The following is a 21,974-nucleotide window of genomic DNA, read 5'->3' as shown; positions in this document are numbered from 1 at the left end:
TGATTGCTATTAGCCCATTACTTTCTGTTTAAGTTTGCCTTGCCACCTACAATTTTGTCATATTAATGAATGAATGTTTGGTTCATTAATATGTTAATTTGAACAATATGATCCTTATCTTCTTGTGCTTCTCTCATGCTATTTCTTGCAGCTTCTAGTTTATCTAAATTTTTGTAACATACTAGCTGGGCAAACACTGCAATATGCATACGTATGTAATCCAATCAATTATGTGAGAGAACAACCTGGGTTTATTGCTGGAACAATCATAGCTATACTGTACTGATTGCTGGAACAATCATAGCTATACTGTAAACATAATTCAACAAATGTAAAAAGTTAACAAAATAGAAAAAAAGAGCTTTTTTATTTTATTGATTGATTTATATTTCACATTTCTAAATGGCACATCTCCCTCAAAGAGGAGCTGTGGGTGATGCACAGTAAAATATCAAAATATAAAACAATATACAAAAATTAAAAAGTTAAGAGTTAAACTTTTATATATATATTTTAAAAATATAAAAATTACATAATGATTATAATTTAGGAACAGTGTATGCAGGGTATATAAAATTGTGTATAGTTGTAAAAATATGTACATTTGGAGTATAACATTTATACAATATGGAAACATTTCTATATAATAATAATTGCTGAATGTTCTGTTTCGTGACATATAGCTCACATTGACATTGATAAATTATATTGATATAACTGCCTCAACCAGATTTGGACCAACCAATATTTTCCTATCTTCATCCACTACTTGTAATAATAATTCCTAGGCACTGAAAGGATAAGAATCTTTTATTTCCAGATATACAATGAATGTAGACTGAATGCTTTCTGCCTCTTATCCATGAAATGAATCAATTTATAAGTGAAATGGGAAACAAAAGGCTCTCCCTTAAAAGTCACAAAAGGAAAGAATGAATATGGACAAGAATGCCTTTTGCATTGTATATCTTGATAGTTTTAGAAGGTAAAGTGTTAAAGTTGCACTAGAAGTTAATGGTTTACGGCTGAGAGTGAGTTTCATTTGACCGTTTGAAGCTGACTGTCAAGCACTTAGGTCTGAAGCAGCTCCATATCTCAAATTCTATCCCATAAGCTTCACAGTACAAGTCTGAAATTTTTCCATGCATCAGGTGAAGTGGATACCATCAACACACATCAGTTAAACCAGGAAGGTCTTTTTAATCTTATATGCTTAGACATCAGGCAATATATACATGTGAGATAATTGAACAGCAGAGGAGTCTATTATATTCACCTTGCTGGAAAAGACACTTTTCATTCACAAAAATAAGTCATGTATTTTTTAAAAAAAATTTAACCATTGTTGGGAGTATTTCTGATCCTGAACAGAGATAATAAATCATGTGGAGAAGCAGGATTTTGTATATGTATCAGATTGAATTTGAATGTGACGCGTACCTGAATGGGTGCTATTTGTTATGTTCAGTGTTTGTTTTGTTGCATATTCAAAAGGATGCCTTCTGAAAAGAGTATAGTTCTGAGAGGCAACTTCTATATTTGGGTGTGCATTTAGGTGAATACAGCAGCCTGCTTCCATATTAGATTCATGGCTTTTCTCCCCCACTTGGACCAGGGGACTGTGTTTAGAATCTTATATTTCAAAGAGACTATCTACAGTCATCGTGTCAGATTTTATGTTATTGTTCTAGATTGTATCCCCTTATATTTATGAGAATGATTTATGACAAGTGACATGTTAAAAATAGTAAATGTGCACATAGTAAAGAAAGCAAAGAGATTGTGTGTGCTATCTGATTTATAAATGAAGTCATTTGTTTGAGATTGATTGTTCCTGTCTGTTATTCTTGGACAAACATACACACTCACACACAGCACTTCTCTTGGGACTGTCAGTCAGGATTACACCCCATTTAACCTAAAAGTACACACTGGCTTTGATGTGAAAGTTTAAACTGAGTCTGTCTGCATTCAACTTGACATGTGCCTTGTTTATGATATATCCTTGAAATCTTGTCTGGAGTCAAATGACTCAATAGTTTTGTTTGGAAAAAGAGCCCGATATGATATTTCTTCTTCTAAGAACTGAGGCTAAAAATAATCATAATGAAAATGATTGGCTGCTTTGAGATAGGCAACCTGTTACTCTTCGCGTGATAAGGAACTACAGCTTGCATCATTGCTGCTCATTGACCATGCTGATTGCAGATAATGGGTAACTTGTGTCCAGCAACATCTGAAGGGCAAAAAATCCGCCTATCCCACTATTTGTAATGATGTTTACGCCTCACAATTTTAATTTTTTTCATTTGTGTCTTCAGAGAGACAGTGTTTGCAGCTTGTTGCAGTTCCACAGCATAATTCTTCCTGTGTTTGAGGCTCAAACTCAATATTATTTAATTCATATAAATAATAATTCTGCAATGATTTTGTAATGCCATGATGGGAAGGAGTTTTTAATTTTTGTTCTCTGCTGTAATCTTGATACAAATCAGATCCCCACGTATTAGGATGAAAACTTCCACACGTGTAAACAGAAACTTCTTCTGGAATAAATTGCAGGTGTTAAGACTCCTCCAAGCCTCTGTCAATTCTTTTTACTTATCTGGGTCAAACCTGGGTTGAACTACTTATATCTGAGATTTGATGCTGAATTACTAAGAACTACTGGGAGAATGCTGCTACATACAGGATTAGAAGAAGCCGTTTGAGACAGGCACACAGAAGGAAGACAGACAGGCAAGAGGAAGGAAAAGCTGAGAGATGGGATTGCAAAGGGGTCTCTATGCTAAAGCAAGAGAAGGAGGATAAGGGTCTGTGGAAAAGAAGGAGGACATAGGGTACAAAATTAGATGCAGATAGGTTAGGGAAAGATAGAGTGAATAAAAATGTGCCTGTAGAGGAAAAGGTATTTATGGGGAGAAGTTGGAAGACTGAGTACTAATAGTGAATGGATTAAAGAGAGGGGAAGAATTGTTAAATGGAAAGAAAGAAACGTGGCTTCTCACTGATATTATTGTGACATAGCCCTCTTGAATAAACAACATATAAAAAAGAATCTTCACTGATCTGAAGAATTTTTTCTTAAATAAATGTGGGAATAGAGGGAAAACAAGGCTGTAGAAACAGGACAGCAGAGGCAGGACATAGCAAGGAAGTAAAGAAAATGAGTCCAACAGAACTATATAAAAAAGTGTGACCAATTGCTGCTTTCATGTATAGATTTTATACAGAGAGATGAAAGCTTTTTCACCAGCATTACATTTCCATTGCAGGTGTTATGCTGGTTCCTAGCAAGTGCAACTCAAAGTACTGACCTATAAAACCCTACTTTTGCAATCAGCATGGAAAGCCATTTATATTTCTGGGTTAACTGTTGATGGATTGAGCAGAATATAAGAGGTTTAAATAAAAACAAAACTCGATTACTTGATTATTCCAGACTTCTTCTCATGCAGTTTCTCTTTCAAAAACTATTCTTTGTTCCACAAGGCCTAGGATTAATCAGTGATATGATATTCATAGATGTGCATTTCCTGGTACAACCATCACCAAAAATGACAGGAAGCCAACTAGAGCTTACGGAGTTAAGAGGGTATTTAAACTTTCTTCCTATGTGACTTCCAAGATCACATGAGGACACTCAGGACCATAACTTGATCCCAAGGGTTCAGTGATTCTAATAAAATGATTTCCCATACAACCTAGTCTATCCTTTGGGGACAACCAAACTTTCTATCAGATGTGGGAAAGCCTGACCAGCATCTTACATTTTTAATACTGGCATCACTGAGGAAAGAGGATGCAAGTCTGCTCTTCAATACATCAAATAATCAAAAGAATACTTATTATGCATAAGATAATATGCAAAAACTCTAGGTAAGGAAAGGAACAAACATATATCTAAATTCAAATGATTCAAATGTACTAAAAGTGATTAACAGATACTGAATGTCTGTATATCTAAGCACTCTTGGCAAAATAAAGTATTTGATTCAATTCAGTTCAGTTCAGTTCAACTTAAATAGCGATGCAATGCACTTTATTTCCCATTTCAACTCACTTTCTTCATAGCTCCCACTTGTACTCCCACTTATATAAATAACATCTATCAAATATTTTCTTACCATATCGTAACCACAGATTGAACCTTCTGCAGCTGGCATAAATTTGGTTTCACATTTTCTGCCAACTCGATGGCACCACAATGCTTTACAGATATCCTGGATGGAAAAATAGCAATAAGGGAAGTATTGCATTAAAAATGATTTATTTACAAATGTATCTATAGTTAGAACAAAAATAGTGTCAGCGTTCCAGAAAACCCCCCAATAACCTCAAATTCTGCCAAATAGCTTATAGAAGGAAAGCAAAGTGGTGCTCTTAGAAGCTACATATCATACAACATCTACCTACAGAGTTGGGGTGGGGGTTTGCCTATCTTAGAACAGGATAAGAACTACATGGAGGGGCAACAATGGCAATGACAGAACTTCTGCATGTATAACATCCATGGAATTCCATGGAATGACAAGAAATGTTACTGAAATACAGGTGGTCCTTGATTTACAACAGTTCATTTAGTGACCACTTGAAGTTACAATAGCACTGAAAAAAGTGACTTATGACTGTTTTTCGCACTTATGACCATGTGATCAAAATTTAGATGCTTAGCAACTGACTCATATTTATGGCAGTTATAGTATCCCGGGGCCATGTGATCACCTTTGTGACCTTCTGACAAGCCAAATCAATGGGAAAGCTAGATTCACTTAATAACCATGTTAGTAATTTAACAACTGCAGTGCTTCACTTAACAATGGTGGCAAGAAAGATCATAAAATAGGGTAAAACTCATTTAACAACTGCCTTGCTTAGCTACATTAATTTTGGGCTCAATTGTGGTTATAAATTGAGGATTACCTGTAACTGAGTTTTCTATCCAAATATTATTATATAGGGTCAATACAAATGTTTCACATCAAACCAAGATATTCTTTTCTGGATTTCTATCCACAAAGCTATTAGGAAAGGGGTTTCCCCCGGGATGTCAATCCAACTTTGGATTGCTCTTTCCCAGGACACTGCTCATTCCAAGGTCTTTTCCAGCACAAATGAATACTTTGACATTTTCATGCTGTTAGCTAGCTTTTATTTTCTCTATCAGCTTTTATTCCACTATTCTAAGCTGTTCTGAAAACTAATTCAAATGGGGAAGACATATGAAATAGTATGTATTTATATATGTAAAGTATGTATATATATTTACATATATAATTACATACTATCATATATATATATATGTGTGTGTGTGTGTGTGTGTGTAGTTAATATTTCGGGTTTCTTCCCGTGTAATTGTGGATATATCCCTAAAAGGGTAGAAGCGACGTTTCGGCAGAATCCCATCTGCCATCATCAGGCTTATGTCAGCAGTCATTTTGCACTAACTGCCGTTGGTATTTCAAATCTGGTGCCATCCCAGAATACCAGCACCAGATTTGAAATACCAACGGCAGTTAGTGCAAAATGACTGCTGACATAAGCCTGATGATGGCAGATGGGATTCTGCCGAAACGTCGCTTCTACCCTTTTAGGGATATATCCACAATTACACGGGAAGAAACCCGAAATATTAACTATACACACATACATACCCGTGAAAACTTACATATATATATATATATATATATATATATATATATATATATATATATATAATCTGAAATTATTTAAATCAAAATCAGTTTAATTAACTTCTAATCTAGGTGGAATTAGTTCACGAGAATTAGGAGATTCACTATTTTCAAACTAATGCATCTCACACTTTCCTGTGGGAATAAAATGAGGAAGAAGATATAATAATACACATACATTAATCTAGAGCCCCTAGATTAAATAATTTACTAAATTTAATCTAGATTAAAACTAAATTAAATAAAATATTTTTTAACCTTTTTAAAGTCCATCATGCATAGCTTAGCTTTTTCTCCAAACTGCCATTTGCACTGAATAGTTGCATCATAAAGCTCCCCTGGAAGCTTCTCTGGATACTTGTATTCCTGCACAGGCTTAGGTTGATCAGCAAGACACAAGGACTGGGGAGAGCTAAAGAGAACCAAACAAGACATCTTTGGTTATATCAAATTCAGACCTTTGTAATAGCTACTCATTTCTGAAAAGAGGGCAGTTTTATCTAACCATTGCCTTTCTCTTGTCCTTAAAGGACATTTCCTCTGCTTTCTACATATGTCCATTAAATGGACGGAAGCAGGAATATGAGGCAGCCAAGCTTGGGATGAGGCATATGTAGAAAATGTATGTTTTTCTGCTACATGACTCAGATCAATGATGGAATTTTCCAAATAGGAGAAAGAGAAGCTAGAACTTCGATGTAGACTTCTTAGTTGTTTTGCAATTATTATAAAACTTGCACTTATAGCTGCCATTTAAGATGGTGCTAAAAATATATTTATTTATACATAAGAAATATGAGTCTTCTCCATCTGCAGGGACTAAAGTCCCATGTTGGCTGGCTGAGAACATTTACACTTGTATTTCAACTCATTTGGAGAGTTCCCAGGAAAGATTGGAGGCATGCAGTCTCCTCCCTCATATGTTCCTTGAATGCATTAACCAAATTCCTGCAATATGTTCCTTTCTCCCAAAAAATAAACTGAGGAAATGTAATCCATCAACAGCTATTTTATGAACCATATAGAATCATACTAGATTTATCACTATGTGTAATCTGAAACGCTGAGCCTGAAACTCCCCAGATCTCACTGCATGTATATCAGTACCTACAGCTTTCTGTAATGAAACTTTCCCATTTTAAGGGACAAAAGCAACTTTCTCAGAGCTTATGCTTTTTCCTCACTGAAATGACTCACTTAGCACATGTACCTTAGAAATGTGTAGAGATATTGACGACTACAAGCTGACCAGGAGAAGACTCCATTGTGTCCTGCTAGTGTGGGTGACATAATATTACCTTCAGATTTTTTGCAAATATTTCCTTCTCCATCATGGACCATGCCAAAGCTGTAAGAGGCAAAATGTTAATTTTATACCTTTACAAATACTGTCTCATAATGCCAGAATTTAAATTGAGCAGAAGAGGAATCTCAATTACTGTTTTCAGTATTGTGCACAATCTTAATCTGGTTATACTTTTGAAACACAATGATTTTCCAATACATTTCAAGGGGCCCTTTAAACATTCTATCTAAATAATTTTATTCAGCATAAATGTAGAGCTTAGACTACATAGCTTCACATATGCTTATCAATGTTTGTGTTTTTTACAGGCTACAAGTAATTTTAGGCAGGAAAGAATTTAGGTAGATAAGCAGATTGATAAAAGAAGTTGATTTATTTGCCCCTACTCAACTGTAACCTGCATTAAACTGGGCTGGCCTAATTTGTTTAATAATATGCATTGGATCCAAAAAACATATATCATGGTGTATTCAGTGAGGGTTAACTGCTGGTAATTGCAAAATACGTTAATAGACCAGATTATGGCTTTATACATATATATATATGCATATGCATATGCATATACCTATACCTATACCTATACCTATACCTATACCTATACCTATACCTATACCTATACATATACATACATACACACAGTATAAAATTTTAAGATACATTACTGAGGTGTTTATAACAAATGTCATTGGCAAATTATGACCATGAGCCAGAACCTATAGTTTAAATAGGATTTTTAATATTTTAGTTATAGCCACTGCAGCCACTCTAAAGGACAATCCTGGGAGTCTAAATACTAAGAAGATGGAACATGGGGCAGATCAGCAGCTTCAGTATGTTTCCTTTTATACTTAAATATCAAAGTGTGATTAAAATGTAAGCAGTAACCCTGCTTAGTGGAAATCACACAGCATGGTTGGATATCTAAATGAATCATCTATTGGTCATTTTTTGCAGGAAGGATTTTAAGTTTAAAACTCTTTTGCTCCTTCAAAAACAGGTTGACAAACTTACTTATGTCCAGATTCATGAGCAATAGTAAAAGCAAGTCCAAGTCCAGTATCTTCATTAATAGTGCAGCTGCGGTATTTACTGCACATGCCACTTATCGGTGCAAATCCTGGAGTGTTTTAAGTGAAAAAAGAAGATAAACAGCATGCCTTGGGGAAAAAATTGGGATTAGACAATTAAAATAAGATAGGAAGAGATGTCTCCCTTTTTTAATCATGAAAAAATGGTAAAAGTTGATAGCATATAGCTGTTGTGTTTGAGTCACATATTTATTTCCTTCAATCCCTGGAAGCTTCAACTGAGATGCATTACAAGTCCCATGGATGCATTAGAAACCAGATTTGTCTTTGAGTAGAAAGATGCTGGTGCAGAATATTCTCATTCATTAATAAGATTGGTGTCCTTTCTTACTCCTACTTTGCTACTCCAAGTAGCATTACAAGGAGAACATGGATAAATCTCTATGTACTTGATATTATTTAGTCTCTGTTTGGAACTGCAATCACTAGATATCATTGCACAAACATTTTAAATAATGGAAATGCTGCTTTTCTCATCATCTAAGCATCAAGACTTAGAAGATGTCTACGTCCTGCTGATTGCAGGTATTTAGCACCTGAATTTGAAAATATCAGTCTTGCCAAAGGCTCCTTGGTGCATTTGTGGCCCAGTGCATGCAAAGACTTACCTAAAGTATCACAAGGCTCATTTTTCCAGGAACAGATGTCAAAGCCAGTTAGTAAAATTGCATGGTCGTGTCGGCTGCCATCCTTTCCCATCAGCCCAGACTGCCACTGACAAAAGCTACTCAGAGTATGGTCAGCATGGTGATTAATCACAAGGCCTGGCTGCAGACAAGTCAAACAAAGGAATACCTCCACTCAGTTTTTTTTTAGTTGGAATGTAAAAATGAACAGGGATTTTTTTAAAATACAGTTTGCAACTGAATAAAAACAGGCCAGCACTTTGGGGCAAGTTTTGAGAAACAACAGAACACCAATATTTTTCTTCTATGAAAGCAGCTTAGACAAAATAAATTGATGTTTTGGTCTACTTTGCAAAATCAACTTGACATTTTTAGGAACTTCAAAGACCTATTGTTAATGTAAACTCATTAGAAAGGATTGTATTGCCTAATGCAACTCACCAGCCAAGGTCAGGTAATCCATCAGAGCCTTCATACAGGAGTTCTTTCTAGGACTGGAAAGCCAATATATTTATCAAGCCCTTAGCAAAGTACCAGACTTGCCTAGCAAAAATATTTGGCTTGGATGCACCCAGATTGGTAGGCCTGGTTTGCATCCTGCCAAGTGATCAATAAATAACGAGCATTGATTATTATTGCAGAAACTCTCTTCAGCTGATTCATTAACTTTCTTTTGTGGCTTATCCAATGGGTCGATATGGCACCTTGGAACACAGAATATTGTATTTGTTGTTTTCTCTTTCTGAAATTGCAAGTTAGCAACAATGTTTCCCACTAGAAACAGAGAAACAAAAGTATAGAGTACTGTTTTTAAATCTCGCCTATTTATTTCACCAAATGATGTAGTGCTAATAAGGAAAGGAAAAGGAAAGGTGTCCTTGCAGATTTTACTCCACTGAGTATTGCTGACTGTAGGGAGTGGCATTCATCTCCTTTTCAAGGCCATTGAGCCAGTATTGACTGAAGACGTTTCTGTGGTCACGTGGTCAGCATGACATGGAGTGCGGTATTCTCTCCATCAAAGTGGTACCTATTTATCTACTCACTTTTGCATGCTTTCAAACTGGTAGGTGGGCAGGAGCTACGCGAGCTCCTCACTCCATTGCACAACTCTCAGGTCTTGAACCTGGGCTGTCAGCTTTTCAGCCAACAAGCCCGGTGTCTTAACCACTGAGCCACTGTGTCACCCAGTGCAAATAAAGATTATGAAAAGTATGATTACAAGAGATAATAGATATGAGATTCTAGAATTTTTATTATTTTTACAAGATTAGTGGCAAATCTTCACTTTCTTTAATTAAAAAAAAAAAAAAAACGGTTCCACCATTTTCAGATATTTTCCAGAAACTTCCTCCTGAAAACATTTTGACTTTCCAAAGTCATAATTTCCTCCTTGGAATTACCAGACTCCAGCAGATTCTAATTCTTCATTAGTTAATTGTATATGCATAGTGAGGTTTGTGATATGTACAGTTTATCTGTATTGCAATGGACTATTTGCTTTGTCCTTGGAAGTCTAAGTAATATATTTTTGATCAATAAGGAATTTCTAATAGTCACCTATAATTTTTATAGTAGTGGAGAAGGGACCATATTCTGAAAAATATTCTGCATATGGCTGGGTGGCATAGAAATGTTGAGATTAGGACCACTAGACAGGGTGGTGCTAATTCCTCTATGCTTGCTTGTACTCAGGGTTCGGGTTTCTAAAATAGTTCTCAAAAACTATGTTAAGAAATCAAGTACCTCCATTTGTTTAGGATATCACCCTTCATAGGGGATGGCTGACTATGGTAACTAAAGCCATTCAACTTTCACTCCAAAAACTCTGGAAGAAAAACATACTGGGTTTAATATTATCTCTTCTCTTTTATCTTTGCTGCTGTTCTGTATACCTAAGTACCTAAAATATCTTTGATCAGGAGAGAAGATTGTTGAACACAGAGAGGATATATGAAGCCATTTTGATCTTCTTCTCTAATATTGAAGCAAGATGCCTGGCTAATTGGAGAAGAGGTGAAGTGAACTTTGTTTTATCTAGGAATTTTGTTCAAATATCTTGGAAAGTGTTATTGCATAAATGAGATTAATGTCTGCACTTATGAATAAGTTATAAGAAAGAAAAGACTTTATGATGAGTTAATTAACTTTAAAGGTTAGAATTCAAATAAGACAGATTGACATGAATGGAACCTTTATTGATATTTTTGTACCCATTCAAGCCCTTGATACATATGAAATACAGTAAGCCTTTTGAGAAACATGACTATATACTGTTTCAGTCGCTATCAGCTCCTAAAAATTGGCCATAGCTACTGCTGGATCTTGTCCACAATATTAGCATAATGTAATTTATACAGCAAAATCAGTTGTTTCCCAAATGTGTCAACTACCAAAACATCAAGTCCAAAATATATGGTTTCTGAGCATTAGACTTAAGCATGGATATTGAATAATAAATTAATCCAGAAGACACAGCTACTTTAACAAAGAATGTCAAAAAATCTTTAATGTCTTTACAGGGAGGGAGATAGGCAAATCTCTATAGAGATTATCATATTATGTCTGTCCAATAGTATTACTTTCTCTTAGAATAATGCGTAGGGACAAAATTAGGGAAAAACAATGGGAAAGATCTGCCAAAGGCATTTTCCTATGAACAATTTCAAGTGATTAATCAATTCAAAGCTAAACTGTAACTGTAAAATATAGTTAGTTTTAAAGTAAATTTTTCCCCATTTGCTAGCTATTTTTTTAGCTCCTTTTGCTCTGTTTATATGATCAATAGCATACATATGTAGTTATGGATAGTCTCAAAAGCAACAGAATAGCAAGCAAAAGATTTAGAGGAGTAGCACTTCCAAGCCAGAGATATAAAAGAAAATTATGTCACAGGTGTAAGATCAAAAGATTATTCTTCCTACTCTTTCAGCTTGGACATGGTCCAAGCATGAAAATCTAAACATTCAGTGTAATTAAGCTGTCATGTTAGGAGCCCTGATCGCTCAGCACATAAAATGAAGCATTACATTGCTAGTAGAGTTTTCTACTGCACAGGAGTTTGGAATCAATTCAAAAGCTAAAAAAAAAAAAAAAGGAGGGAAATAATTGATGGGAAAGTAGAAAATATACCATCAACATAGTTGTAACAACTGGAGATATGATAATCTGGAGTTTTTCTTTCATAGATTAAGAAGGAAAGGATAATATCTCAAACTAACATATTTAAGTGCCTTCAAGTATTTTATTGGATACTCCAGAAATGCACTCAGAATAAAAATATTCATTAAAGATATTGGAAGAGGATAAAAAACTCTGGCTTTTCTTTTACTATAAAACACATTTCCTGAAAGGGCTATGCATATATAATCCTTGAGTGGTAGACATACTTATTATTTCCTTATTAATATGCAGATTTTTCCTTCATGTTTGTACCTGGCCTCGGGGTTGTAATAAATTTGAAATTCCTTCATGCTTGTGATACTCCCATGGTTCATCATGTTTCATGACAACTATAGAACATGGTTAACAATTCTGGTTCAAATCAGTCCAGAAGTGGCAATCTTTCATAACCGAGAATGAAAGAGGCCAGAATGGTCCTTGAAATGAGGAGGAACTATGAGGGAATTGAGCTAGAAGTCTTGAATCATGCAGAATTTCTGCCAGAGAAGCCTATCAGTCTGAACCATTCAGTCAACCAATTCTAAATCATAACACAATTCTATCAACTCTACGATATTCCAATCTAAGTGTGCAATTTTTTTTGTCTTTTCAAAAAAACAGTCTTACCTGGTGAAATGCGCATTCCCTTTCTCAAAATTATCACTCCCTTTGGAACTTGACCCCTGCCCTGGCATTCTCTGTTTCCCTCTAGCTATGTGAATTTCAGCTGCAGCTTTTGACACTTGATACCTTGCTTGCCTGTTATTGCTTACACAAATTAACTCTTCTTTTTGCTGTGGGCTGCCCTATTCACCTCTGGCCTCACTGGACTGAGATCTAGTTCTCTCTGAACTTTGGCTACATAGAATCTGACCTGGGTGAATCCTTGAGAGAATGGCTCTTCATACAAGACACAAAACCATACCGAGGTTTGTTTGTTCTTGGCTTGACTGGATGTGCAAATATCACACATTGTAGTTTAGCCAGAGGTGTGAATCAGCCCCTAATTATTTGTTGACCTGTGGTTAAAAATATTCTGGCTAAACACTTCTGTGAAACAGCCAATGTGTGATGCTATGGTCTGGCCCAGATCCTTTGAACATCATTAAGCAATTTTGCTTATAGTTCCAGACTTCTATGAGAGAAGAGCCAAGCAGCTTAATTTGGTCTGTCATAATGGGATTCCTTTACCCCAAAAGCACTTAAAAAATAGTTTTTTTAAGTGACAAGCCTGGTGCTCCAGGATCCAGGCCTCTTCCTTTGCAATTGTCCATTGCTCAGAGGAATGATCTGGTGAAGCCAAAGAATTAGAAGCTATGTTCATATCATACCTCATACTCTGCCTCTGATCTGAGAAGATTACATTTAGCCTCAATTGGGACAGAGGATAAGGCATTGAGCTTGCAGCATCTCTGAGAACTAGGGCCAAGTTTCAATACCAAATATTCAGAATGTACATTTATAAAAAAGAAGACAGGTTCTTATGATGGGAATGAGTAGTTTGAAACATAGAGATTAATTATACAACATAATTGGGGCAATAAATCAACAAGCTCAATCCTGAACATTCTGTTTCAAATGTTTATTCTCTTTAAACTTACATTTGCATAAAGGTAAATACAACTGTGCACAAATGCTATGATGATAAAAGGTAGTTTCTCTAAAGCTGCCTTACAGCATGCATTTTTAGAAATTGTGATTTGACACATCTGGCAGGCACCAAGCTAAGGAAAGATTTGGCTTCTTTTTATAATGCTACTTCTGCACTGAGATGTCAAGAATTGAATCCAGGAGCAAGATTAAAAATCAAGATTAATTATTCTACTTTAAAATATTGAATATACTCTACCTGCTCTTCTTCCAAAAGTATCAAGCCAACAACTGCAATGTTGATATTACCTCCAATTGTTCCATCTCTGAACAAAGCAGAAACCTGAAACATATTTTTAAGAAATCGTGGAACAATTAGAGTTTGTTAAATGAGTGCCATCAGTAAATTATGATGAAAATATAGGTAGTTCTCAATTTACAACTGTTTGTTTCCTGACCATTCAAAGTTACAATGGCACTGAAAAAAGTGTCTTATGACCACCATTTTTCACACTTACGACTGTTACAGTATTCCCATGATCATATGATCTAAATCCAGATGCTTGGCAACTGGTTCATATTTATGATGGTTGCAGTGTCCTGAAGTCATGTGATAATCTTTTGTGAAATTTTAGCAAGCAAAGTCAATGGGGAAGTCAGATTCACTTAACAACCATGTTACTAATTTAACAATTGCAATGATTCACTTAATAACTGTGGCTAGAAAGACTGTAAAAGATTTTAAAATGGGGTAAAACTCACTTAACAAATGTCTCATTTAAGAACATAAATTTTGGGCTCAATTATGGTCATAAGTTGAGAACTACCTGTACAATGTTTGATTTTCATCCATAGCTATGATGCAGTCTATTTTTGTCTTTAAAACAATCTATTTAAATAGCACAGAAAAAGAGAAGGAGGTGTGTGCGTGTGTGTGATAGTATATATTGTCTGTTATTTGTTTCTTAAACATGTATATTTGTAAAGTTTTACACAGCAATTTTAGTGAAAAAGGTTCATATTTCATGGTAATTATCCATACATAACCTCTATGTTTCTATGCATTGAAAGGTATTTGAGAAAATGCCTGCATGTGCTTGTGTCCGTCCACCTGCCCATATAGGCATACAGAGAAGCACTTTTGCACTGAGGTCAGCAACGGGAAACAAGATGTGTCTTTCCAGCTGAACGATAGCTACAGATGAAAAACCTAAGTTCCTCCTTTTTTTCTGATACTCGTTTCTACCCATTAATGTTATGAAGGTCCTAGAGACATGACGCCTTCTTTTGGTCAAAGTGACCCTGCAGGTTCTGCTTCGAGGATTTCCAGTGGTTTGAAGTGGCTATGCTCATTTCTTGCTTTTGTCAAAGGGAAAAATAGGAGGGGAGCTGAGGTTTAAGAAGAGTCATTGCAAGAATCTTATGGTGCCATGAAGAATGAGTGAGGAACAGGTGAGGCATCAGTGTGGGGTTATGTGTTCAAGCAAAGGTGTGGTATGTTAACATACTTGCTAAATGTTACTCATATCCAAGACGTGAATGTTTTTATGTCTCTATTACGTTGGACTCTATTAAAGGCAGCACAGAAACCAAATGTTTTCAGTATCAGAAGAAGAAACTTTTGTCTGGGAGCAAGGGGAGATACATTCTTATTGGAAGAGTCTTAGACAATTATAATATGGATTCTGTATAAGTGTTCAGTAAGAAACTGAAGGGAACATCCGTACCATATTAAGTACAGTTAGAACATAAGTAGTAATATTCTCATAGCCATGGTTTTGCATCATCTTTCTGTCAACCACCACCAAAGTCTCAACATTGAACTCTTTGGTTTTATGGACTTTCAGAAGGGACCGCTTGTTTCTCAGCAGAGGGTTATATTCATCTGGCAAGATATAGGTGTCTCCCCCTGGAGGCTGAGGCATATCTGCAACAACAAGACAAAAAATGTTCAAATAACATTCAGTTATATAGGTTCACGTGAATGACAAAATCAAACCAAACCAACAAACTGAAAATAAGGAAGAATAAAAGTCAAAGATATTATGATTTCCAGTGTCATAATATGGATATCTATATGTACTCCCAAATTTGAGGCTGCACTAACTTACAATTTTTAACATGATCCATCCACCTATTATAGGTTCTCCTCAATGTACGACCATAATTCAGTACAGAATTTCCATTGCTAAGCATTCTTTAAGTCATACCAAATTTTTACAACCTTTTTATCCATGGTTGTTAAGTGAATTACTGCAGTTATTAAATGAATCATGCAGTCATTAAGCAAATCCATTCTCCCCCATTGACTTTGCTTGTTGGAAGCTGGCTGGGAAGGTTGCAACTGACAATCACATGACCTGGGGATGCTACAACTGTTGTTAAGTACATGCAATTTGTCATGTACTTAATTCTGCCCCTCGGAAGCTCCATTACGGCTTGCAATGTGCTGGGGGAAGCCCGTGGAGGCCCGAAAAGAGCTTCTGAGAGGTAGATTTGCCCCTCAGCAGCTCTATTTTGACCTGCAACATGCAGGACGAATGTTGCAGAGCCTCTGCTGTTGTTTGTAAGGGCGAACAACTGCCATGGTGCTGCAAAATTCGTAATTTTGGGACTTGTTCATAAGTGCTAGGGGAGCGCTTGTTGCACAGCTTCGAACTTAGCTCCAGGTTACGAGCTAAGGGAGTGCTCGTAACCCGGAGATTACCTGCACCATTGATTTAAATTGTGAATTAATTTTCCCTGGTTAAATCAATGCAGTTTAAGAGTGCTTCATTTGTCTGGGTTGGGCCAAAGATGCTTAGATTGAGTATAATTTGATAGTCTGATTGTTTTAAAGGTGATTTAAACTATGTCTTCTGCCCATTGCTGGGGACTGATGGGATTTGGACCCCATCCAAACATCTTTCATATCAGGTTATTTCCTCCTAAGATTAAAAAAGGGGAAATATGCAGATGTATTCAAAAGCCAACATAAATTCCAGCACCCTAATAATAATGAAAAAAATAGAAGAAAGCATTAAATACAGCACATCATTGATAGATTGTTCCCAGTTAAGGAGTTAAAGCATTAGGAAAAGAGAATTTTGAACGGTGAAGCCTAACATGATAATAAATTTACACTACAAACACAGTGATGTCAATTTGCTTGTACATTTGATATGGAATTACATTAGAGCAACCTCTCACACATTTACATTATACAAAGCAGTATGTTCAACTGAATTTCATTTCTTGATCACATCTTATGTGTGAAAACATTTATTTGCTGGAAAAAGCAGAACTGAATGTCAAATTGGCAGTCTTAAAATACATTAAGTAATAAACAGAGGAAGAGACATCTTTACATACATTTTTTACGCCTTCCACAAAAGTGCTGTTTTTGATGCCACTCAGAATTGCGAGATGGTTGGCTATCTTGAAAGACATAATTGTGAGCCTCTTGCTGACTCTCATCAGTCCCAATTACTTCATTATTTTCCATTACTAGTTTACGTTCAATCGATCTCTTATACAGTACGTGAGAACGGTGACCACCAGGAACAGAAATGTTATGTTTAAGTGCAATATTTGGAGGTAGTGGTTTCAAAAAGTAATCTGCTTCCTGTGTCCTGATCAAGCCTGACTAGAAAAAAAAAAAAAACAGTTAGGAACAAGGGCAGTGGCTGCTAACAATCCTAGAGAAAAGGTCCCTTCAATTCTTTTCCCATGTTCAGCTTTCAGATGTCCCTTTTACAATTTGCCTAAATCTCATGGTGGTTATACACAAACCGATATTTTCAAAGCAGAAAGCCTAGGGATGAATATTGCCTTCTCTCTAAGCTATTTTTTCTCACTATCTTGTCACTTGTAACAACGACCAAGTATCTTTATTCCAATGCTAACCACAATTTATACCAATGCAGGTTTCAGTAGCTCTGTACAGGGGTTAGATTGAACAAGGTATAGTAATGTATGTAAGATATCTGGAGCATCATTCAAGCCCCAAATTCCAGTTCAGTCACTGAACTTTGCACTTTGAGGATAAAGATCTGAGAGAAGTCTATCTGCATTCACCTGAATGCAGTTATAGGTTTCCATGGGACAGGAAGTCTTGCTTGTGTCAAACAAGTGTAAGCTCTCATTGGGCCATTTCTTTGAATAAGTGAAGATCAGAGACAAAGCATTCACCTACCATGAATAATTCGGTGCCTAATCTTATTGTAAATAGGAGAGTGGAGGATATAGTGAATAATATATTCTACTTGACTGGCACCATAGGGACAGAACCATTGTTCAACAGGCCACTTGCAAATCTCCCTTCAAGTCATGCTGAAGGCATGGACTGCGAAGGCATGTGAACATTGGTAAACCCTTTTTAAGATATTGGGAGAGACTTCTATGATTTCTAAAGTGATATTAGCCTCTCCCTAATATGTTCTATCCCAAGAACTAAGTCTCGTCCCCCCCCCACAAAGTGGATTTACAGTATATGTTTCAAAGGTTTGCCCATTGATTCTTAGCTGTGTAATGGAGAAAACAAAGTATGGCAAGGTAGGATTCTTGTAAGCTTTTAGTTTCTTACAGTGTTCCAAAATGCAAGTTGCTGGGTGATGTTCTTTGGTAATGATGAAGATGTTCTTTGGTGATGATGAAAGGTAATCCTACCTCCATCCTCAGGTAAAGCCCACAACTACCTCCCAGCAATTACATTCCATATTGCAAAGTAACCGAACACCAGATTGCAAAGGAACTGAAATGCAGCTTCAGAAAGAGGAGAAGGAGAAAACATCCCCATAGCATATACAGAGAAAGGCCACAGTGATGTTTTTTTTATAAAATTGTTAGTAGAGTAAGAAAAACCAAAGTGAAGGCTTCCTTAAATATAATCATGTCTGTTCTTATAGTGTCCTGATTTCAGCAAATCACAAAAATCTGAGAACATTCCAGAGTAGTATTTCGTGAGTGTTAACCTGCAATCAGAACAGTTTCAGAATAAAACTCATTGTGTAGAACTCACCAGTTACACACTGACTATAACATTTTCTCCAGAATTATAAGTTTTCTCTGTCTTCATTCCATATCAATGCCTGTTGATAGTGAGGAAAAAGGAACACTATCTAACATCATTTTCAGGCATGTAGGTCATACTTACATTATCAAGTTCTGCAGAACAACATAATTTTGGTGGCAGATCTATTCTCACTTTAATGTACAGGAGCAGGTAACATTTACTGCAAAATGTTATTTAATTTTTCCCAAAATCATAGTGGCAGGAATTTTCCTCATATTATAAAGGCATCCACCTCTGTAATGTTGGAGTTATGCAACCATAGAGATTTGATTACCAAGAGGCCTTCCAGAATAAGTGAGAGCCCAAATGTACCACCTGTCTATAACTCTTAAAAGCAGCTTTGCACTGCCATATGGTCCAGAAAAAAAATACAACTGATTTAAACTATAGCAGATAAACACTCTTCTTATGCCCCTGTATGATGCAAAGAATTGTTTAGGAATTAAATATGAAGCACTGCACAGGGCTATTTAAACAGTGGAAAAAGTGTAGAAATCTTGTCATTTGGAAATTCCAAAATAACACTTTAAAAATCCTATCAAAGGAAAATATGATAATGGAAGGCTGAATCAGCTAATAGGTCTTTTGTACCACTGACCACTATGATTTTATATTTCATAATAATAAGGTCAAGTGTTCTTTTGTCTTCTGGGTCAAACCTATAGTAATTTTTGGAGTTCTCAAGGTTTATTTATCAGGAAAGACTCCTACTTGTTATTGTGTTGCCATAACAACTTACAAAACATCATGGACCTCAATATGCTGCATTATTAGCATACACCTGATGATGGTGTGGGAACCTAAATGAAAGTTCCATATTCAGGGAAAGTTATGACTAGGGAGAAAAAGAAAATTGAAACTGAAATCCCAATTGACAAAATATGTTTCAAATGGAACCAAAGACCATTTGATTTCAGGAAGTACTGGATTAGTTCTTGTGACAAGATATGAGATAGCTCAGATATTTCTAAGCTTATATGTTATATACACAAATATTTGTCCAAAATGTGAGGAATTCACTTTTAACTGCATCAAAAGTAATAAGGGTAAGATGGTATTTGTGTACAAATATATCTTTAGACCTATTGTAAATTAACCCAAGAACAAGAATCCTGGACAAAGGATTGGTTCATGTAAATAATAAAAATAGTTTCTCAGATTTTTAAAGGACATTTTAGAATACTAAAGTGCTAGATTTACAAAGGAATTTATTTTCTGATAGTGCTAGAGATGATCCAAATAATTTCAAATTCATCACTTCTTTACTACATTTTTTTTTTTGCTGAAAACCCAATTGTTTGTCTTGAAACTCCTTCCTGTCCTTTTCTCTTCTTCCTCCTGTTTTTGTTCATTGCCCATCTTAAGGAAGAAGACTTCTATGGAACTCAGAAGCTTTTTCTGCTCTATATGTTTCAGTTGGTCCTTATAATGACATGTAATGCTCATTGTTTGGGCTCTGCATTTGTGAAAATTTCAGTGTCGTGACGTGACGTGACGTGACGTAACATGACGTGAGTGCCATTTGTAATGTTTCCAGTTGGTTTCTGATAAGTAAAGTCATTGGGAAGTAAGATCCAATCTGGGTCCATCACTGGGATTAGAGGTTTAGCCTTCTGAACTGTCCGGTATATTCTGGTAGAGAGAAGTTCCCTGAGGATGGGCTCCAGCATAAGTCTGAAAACTCAGAAGACAAAACCTCTGGTCCCGGTGACTGACCAAGATTGGATCTTGCAACATTATCCTGGTACACGTATGTTTGCCTTTATTCACTGACAGTCATCAGGGAAGGTTGCAAATTGTGGTCATGTGATATCTTCCTTAAAAAAAAAAAAAGGGTAATTTGCTTAATGACTGGGGCAAAAAAGGCTATAAAATCAGGTGAGGTCACATTATGCCTTACTTAATGAACACATTGCTTAATGATGATTTTCCCCAGCCCCAAATATGGTTGTAAATGATGTACTTCGCTATCTATATATTTGATACGCTATAAAATCCTTATTACTACTAAAATACTGATTACTACATTATGTGGATGTTTCATCACAGATTCACAGACAGATTTTTTTTTCTATCCAAAATGGAGACACTCATTTAGTAAGTTGTGAAACATGTACAACTAAACATAAGTCAGTTCCTGGTGCTAGTTTTATAATTAATACAACTTGAGATGTATAAGTAGTCAAACTGAGAATATAAATCTTGGGAGCACAAAATTATTTTGCTGTTTTATAGTCACTCAAGAAGAGGAAAGACTTGTTAAACAAATCTCCAAGAGTTTGAAGGGGTGCTTAATTAATTGCCCCTTTATCACGTATCATTGTTTTTATACTTTGAAAATGGAAAAAGTCTCAAATCACTTTGAACATTATGTTTCAATAAATAATAAGCTAAAACGTAAGCACTTCTGAATATAAATTAGACTTTCTTTCCTGGGTGGAACCTATGGGTGGGAGTAAGGGATTTTGGTAAAAATAAATAGCATAATCCTGGCATTCTAACAAAGAGACATCATGTTATCTCATGACAAAATGTATCTGTAATTAAGTGAAGTCATCTCCCTATAGAACATTAAATCCACTTCACAAGTTTTTAATATTAATATACAGATACTGCAGTTCATAAATACACTGAATAATGACATGTATTAATATGAAGAGTTAGTTTTTTTCATAATGTGGATAATTTCAAAATCTCTTCTCATCTATGCATCTTCCACTGTCCATTTTATAATGCCATTCCTTGGGCATTCTAAAAATAAGATGATTTAGCAAAGAAAAAAAGTTTAATGTTTTTTTTAAACTTAAAATAGAACTAACTTTCAGAGCACCAACTTCTTTTCTTGGCTGCCATGGGGTCAATTGATGTTATATTTTCTACCAAAATTCCAGGAAACACATGCAGTGCAAGGAGACTGAAACATTTATGGTTTTAAAATGAATTCATAATTATAATAATATAATTATTAAAGAGCATACAGATTTTCCACTCACATATTTTTTATGAAATTCCCCATCTCCGCAGAAGAATGGGAATATTATTTTTATGAAATGGAGAATTTCAATTAAATTTCAAATAGGTTAAAAACACATTAACAGAAGCTTACTAAGTAGTACAATGCTGGCCCATACAGTGAAAAATGGATGTGCACAAATACTTTAACCAACATCTTCAATAACCATGTAACAAAGTATCAAATAAAATATGAACAATATTCAAAACATTATATCATTCAGTTAATTTTTCATTACTTGCTAGTCAAATGTATCAGCTAAGTCTCCACTAGGATGCACTATTTACTTAGTCTGTGAAATTACATCATATTTGTTTGATGCTCTAGTCATCATCTACATGTCAGGATGGTGATCATGATTGCATCTTCAAAAACATAACTCCCCTTTTATATTCATGTGATGTTAAAAAGTGCCAGGCAATCAATCAAGACCTTAAATTGCA

At 35.5% G+C, this 21,974-nt stretch overlaps 1 protein-coding gene across 2 annotated transcripts in view; it reads right to left on the bottom strand.

The window, feature by feature from the left end:
- ADAMTS16 (ADAM metallopeptidase with thrombospondin type 1 motif 16) overlaps positions 1 to 21,974 on the bottom strand; it is an 86,165-nt gene that overhangs the window by 51,790 nt on the left and 12,401 nt on the right. For both annotated transcript variants that reach the window (XM_070939113.1, XM_070939114.1), the window contains exons 4-11: positions 16,817 to 17,090; positions 15,193 to 15,392; positions 13,725 to 13,808; positions 8,696 to 8,855; positions 8,011 to 8,116; positions 6,904 to 7,041; positions 5,952 to 6,105; positions 4,128 to 4,223 (exon numbers count right to left, since the gene is read on the bottom strand). In XM_070939113.1, coding sequence (XP_070795214.1) covers positions 4,128 to 4,223; positions 5,952 to 6,105; positions 6,904 to 7,041; positions 8,011 to 8,116; positions 8,696 to 8,855; positions 13,725 to 13,808; positions 15,193 to 15,392; positions 16,817 to 17,090 — 1,212 coding nt within the window. The remainder of the gene's footprint in view (positions 1 to 4,127; positions 4,224 to 5,951; positions 6,106 to 6,903; positions 7,042 to 8,010; positions 8,117 to 8,695; positions 8,856 to 13,724; positions 13,809 to 15,192; positions 15,393 to 16,816; positions 17,091 to 21,974) is intronic.

The sequence above is a fragment of the Pituophis catenifer genome, unplaced genomic scaffold, assembly GCF_029215685.1.
Source record: "Pituophis catenifer annectens isolate HBS135680 unplaced genomic scaffold, rPitCat1.0.hap2 SCAF_3, whole genome shotgun sequence".
Lineage (NCBI taxonomy): Eukaryota > Metazoa > Chordata > Lepidosauria > Squamata > Colubridae > Pituophis > Pituophis catenifer.
The sequence above is the reverse complement of the archived record's forward strand: the minus strand, read 5'-3'. Positions and strand labels throughout refer to the sequence as shown.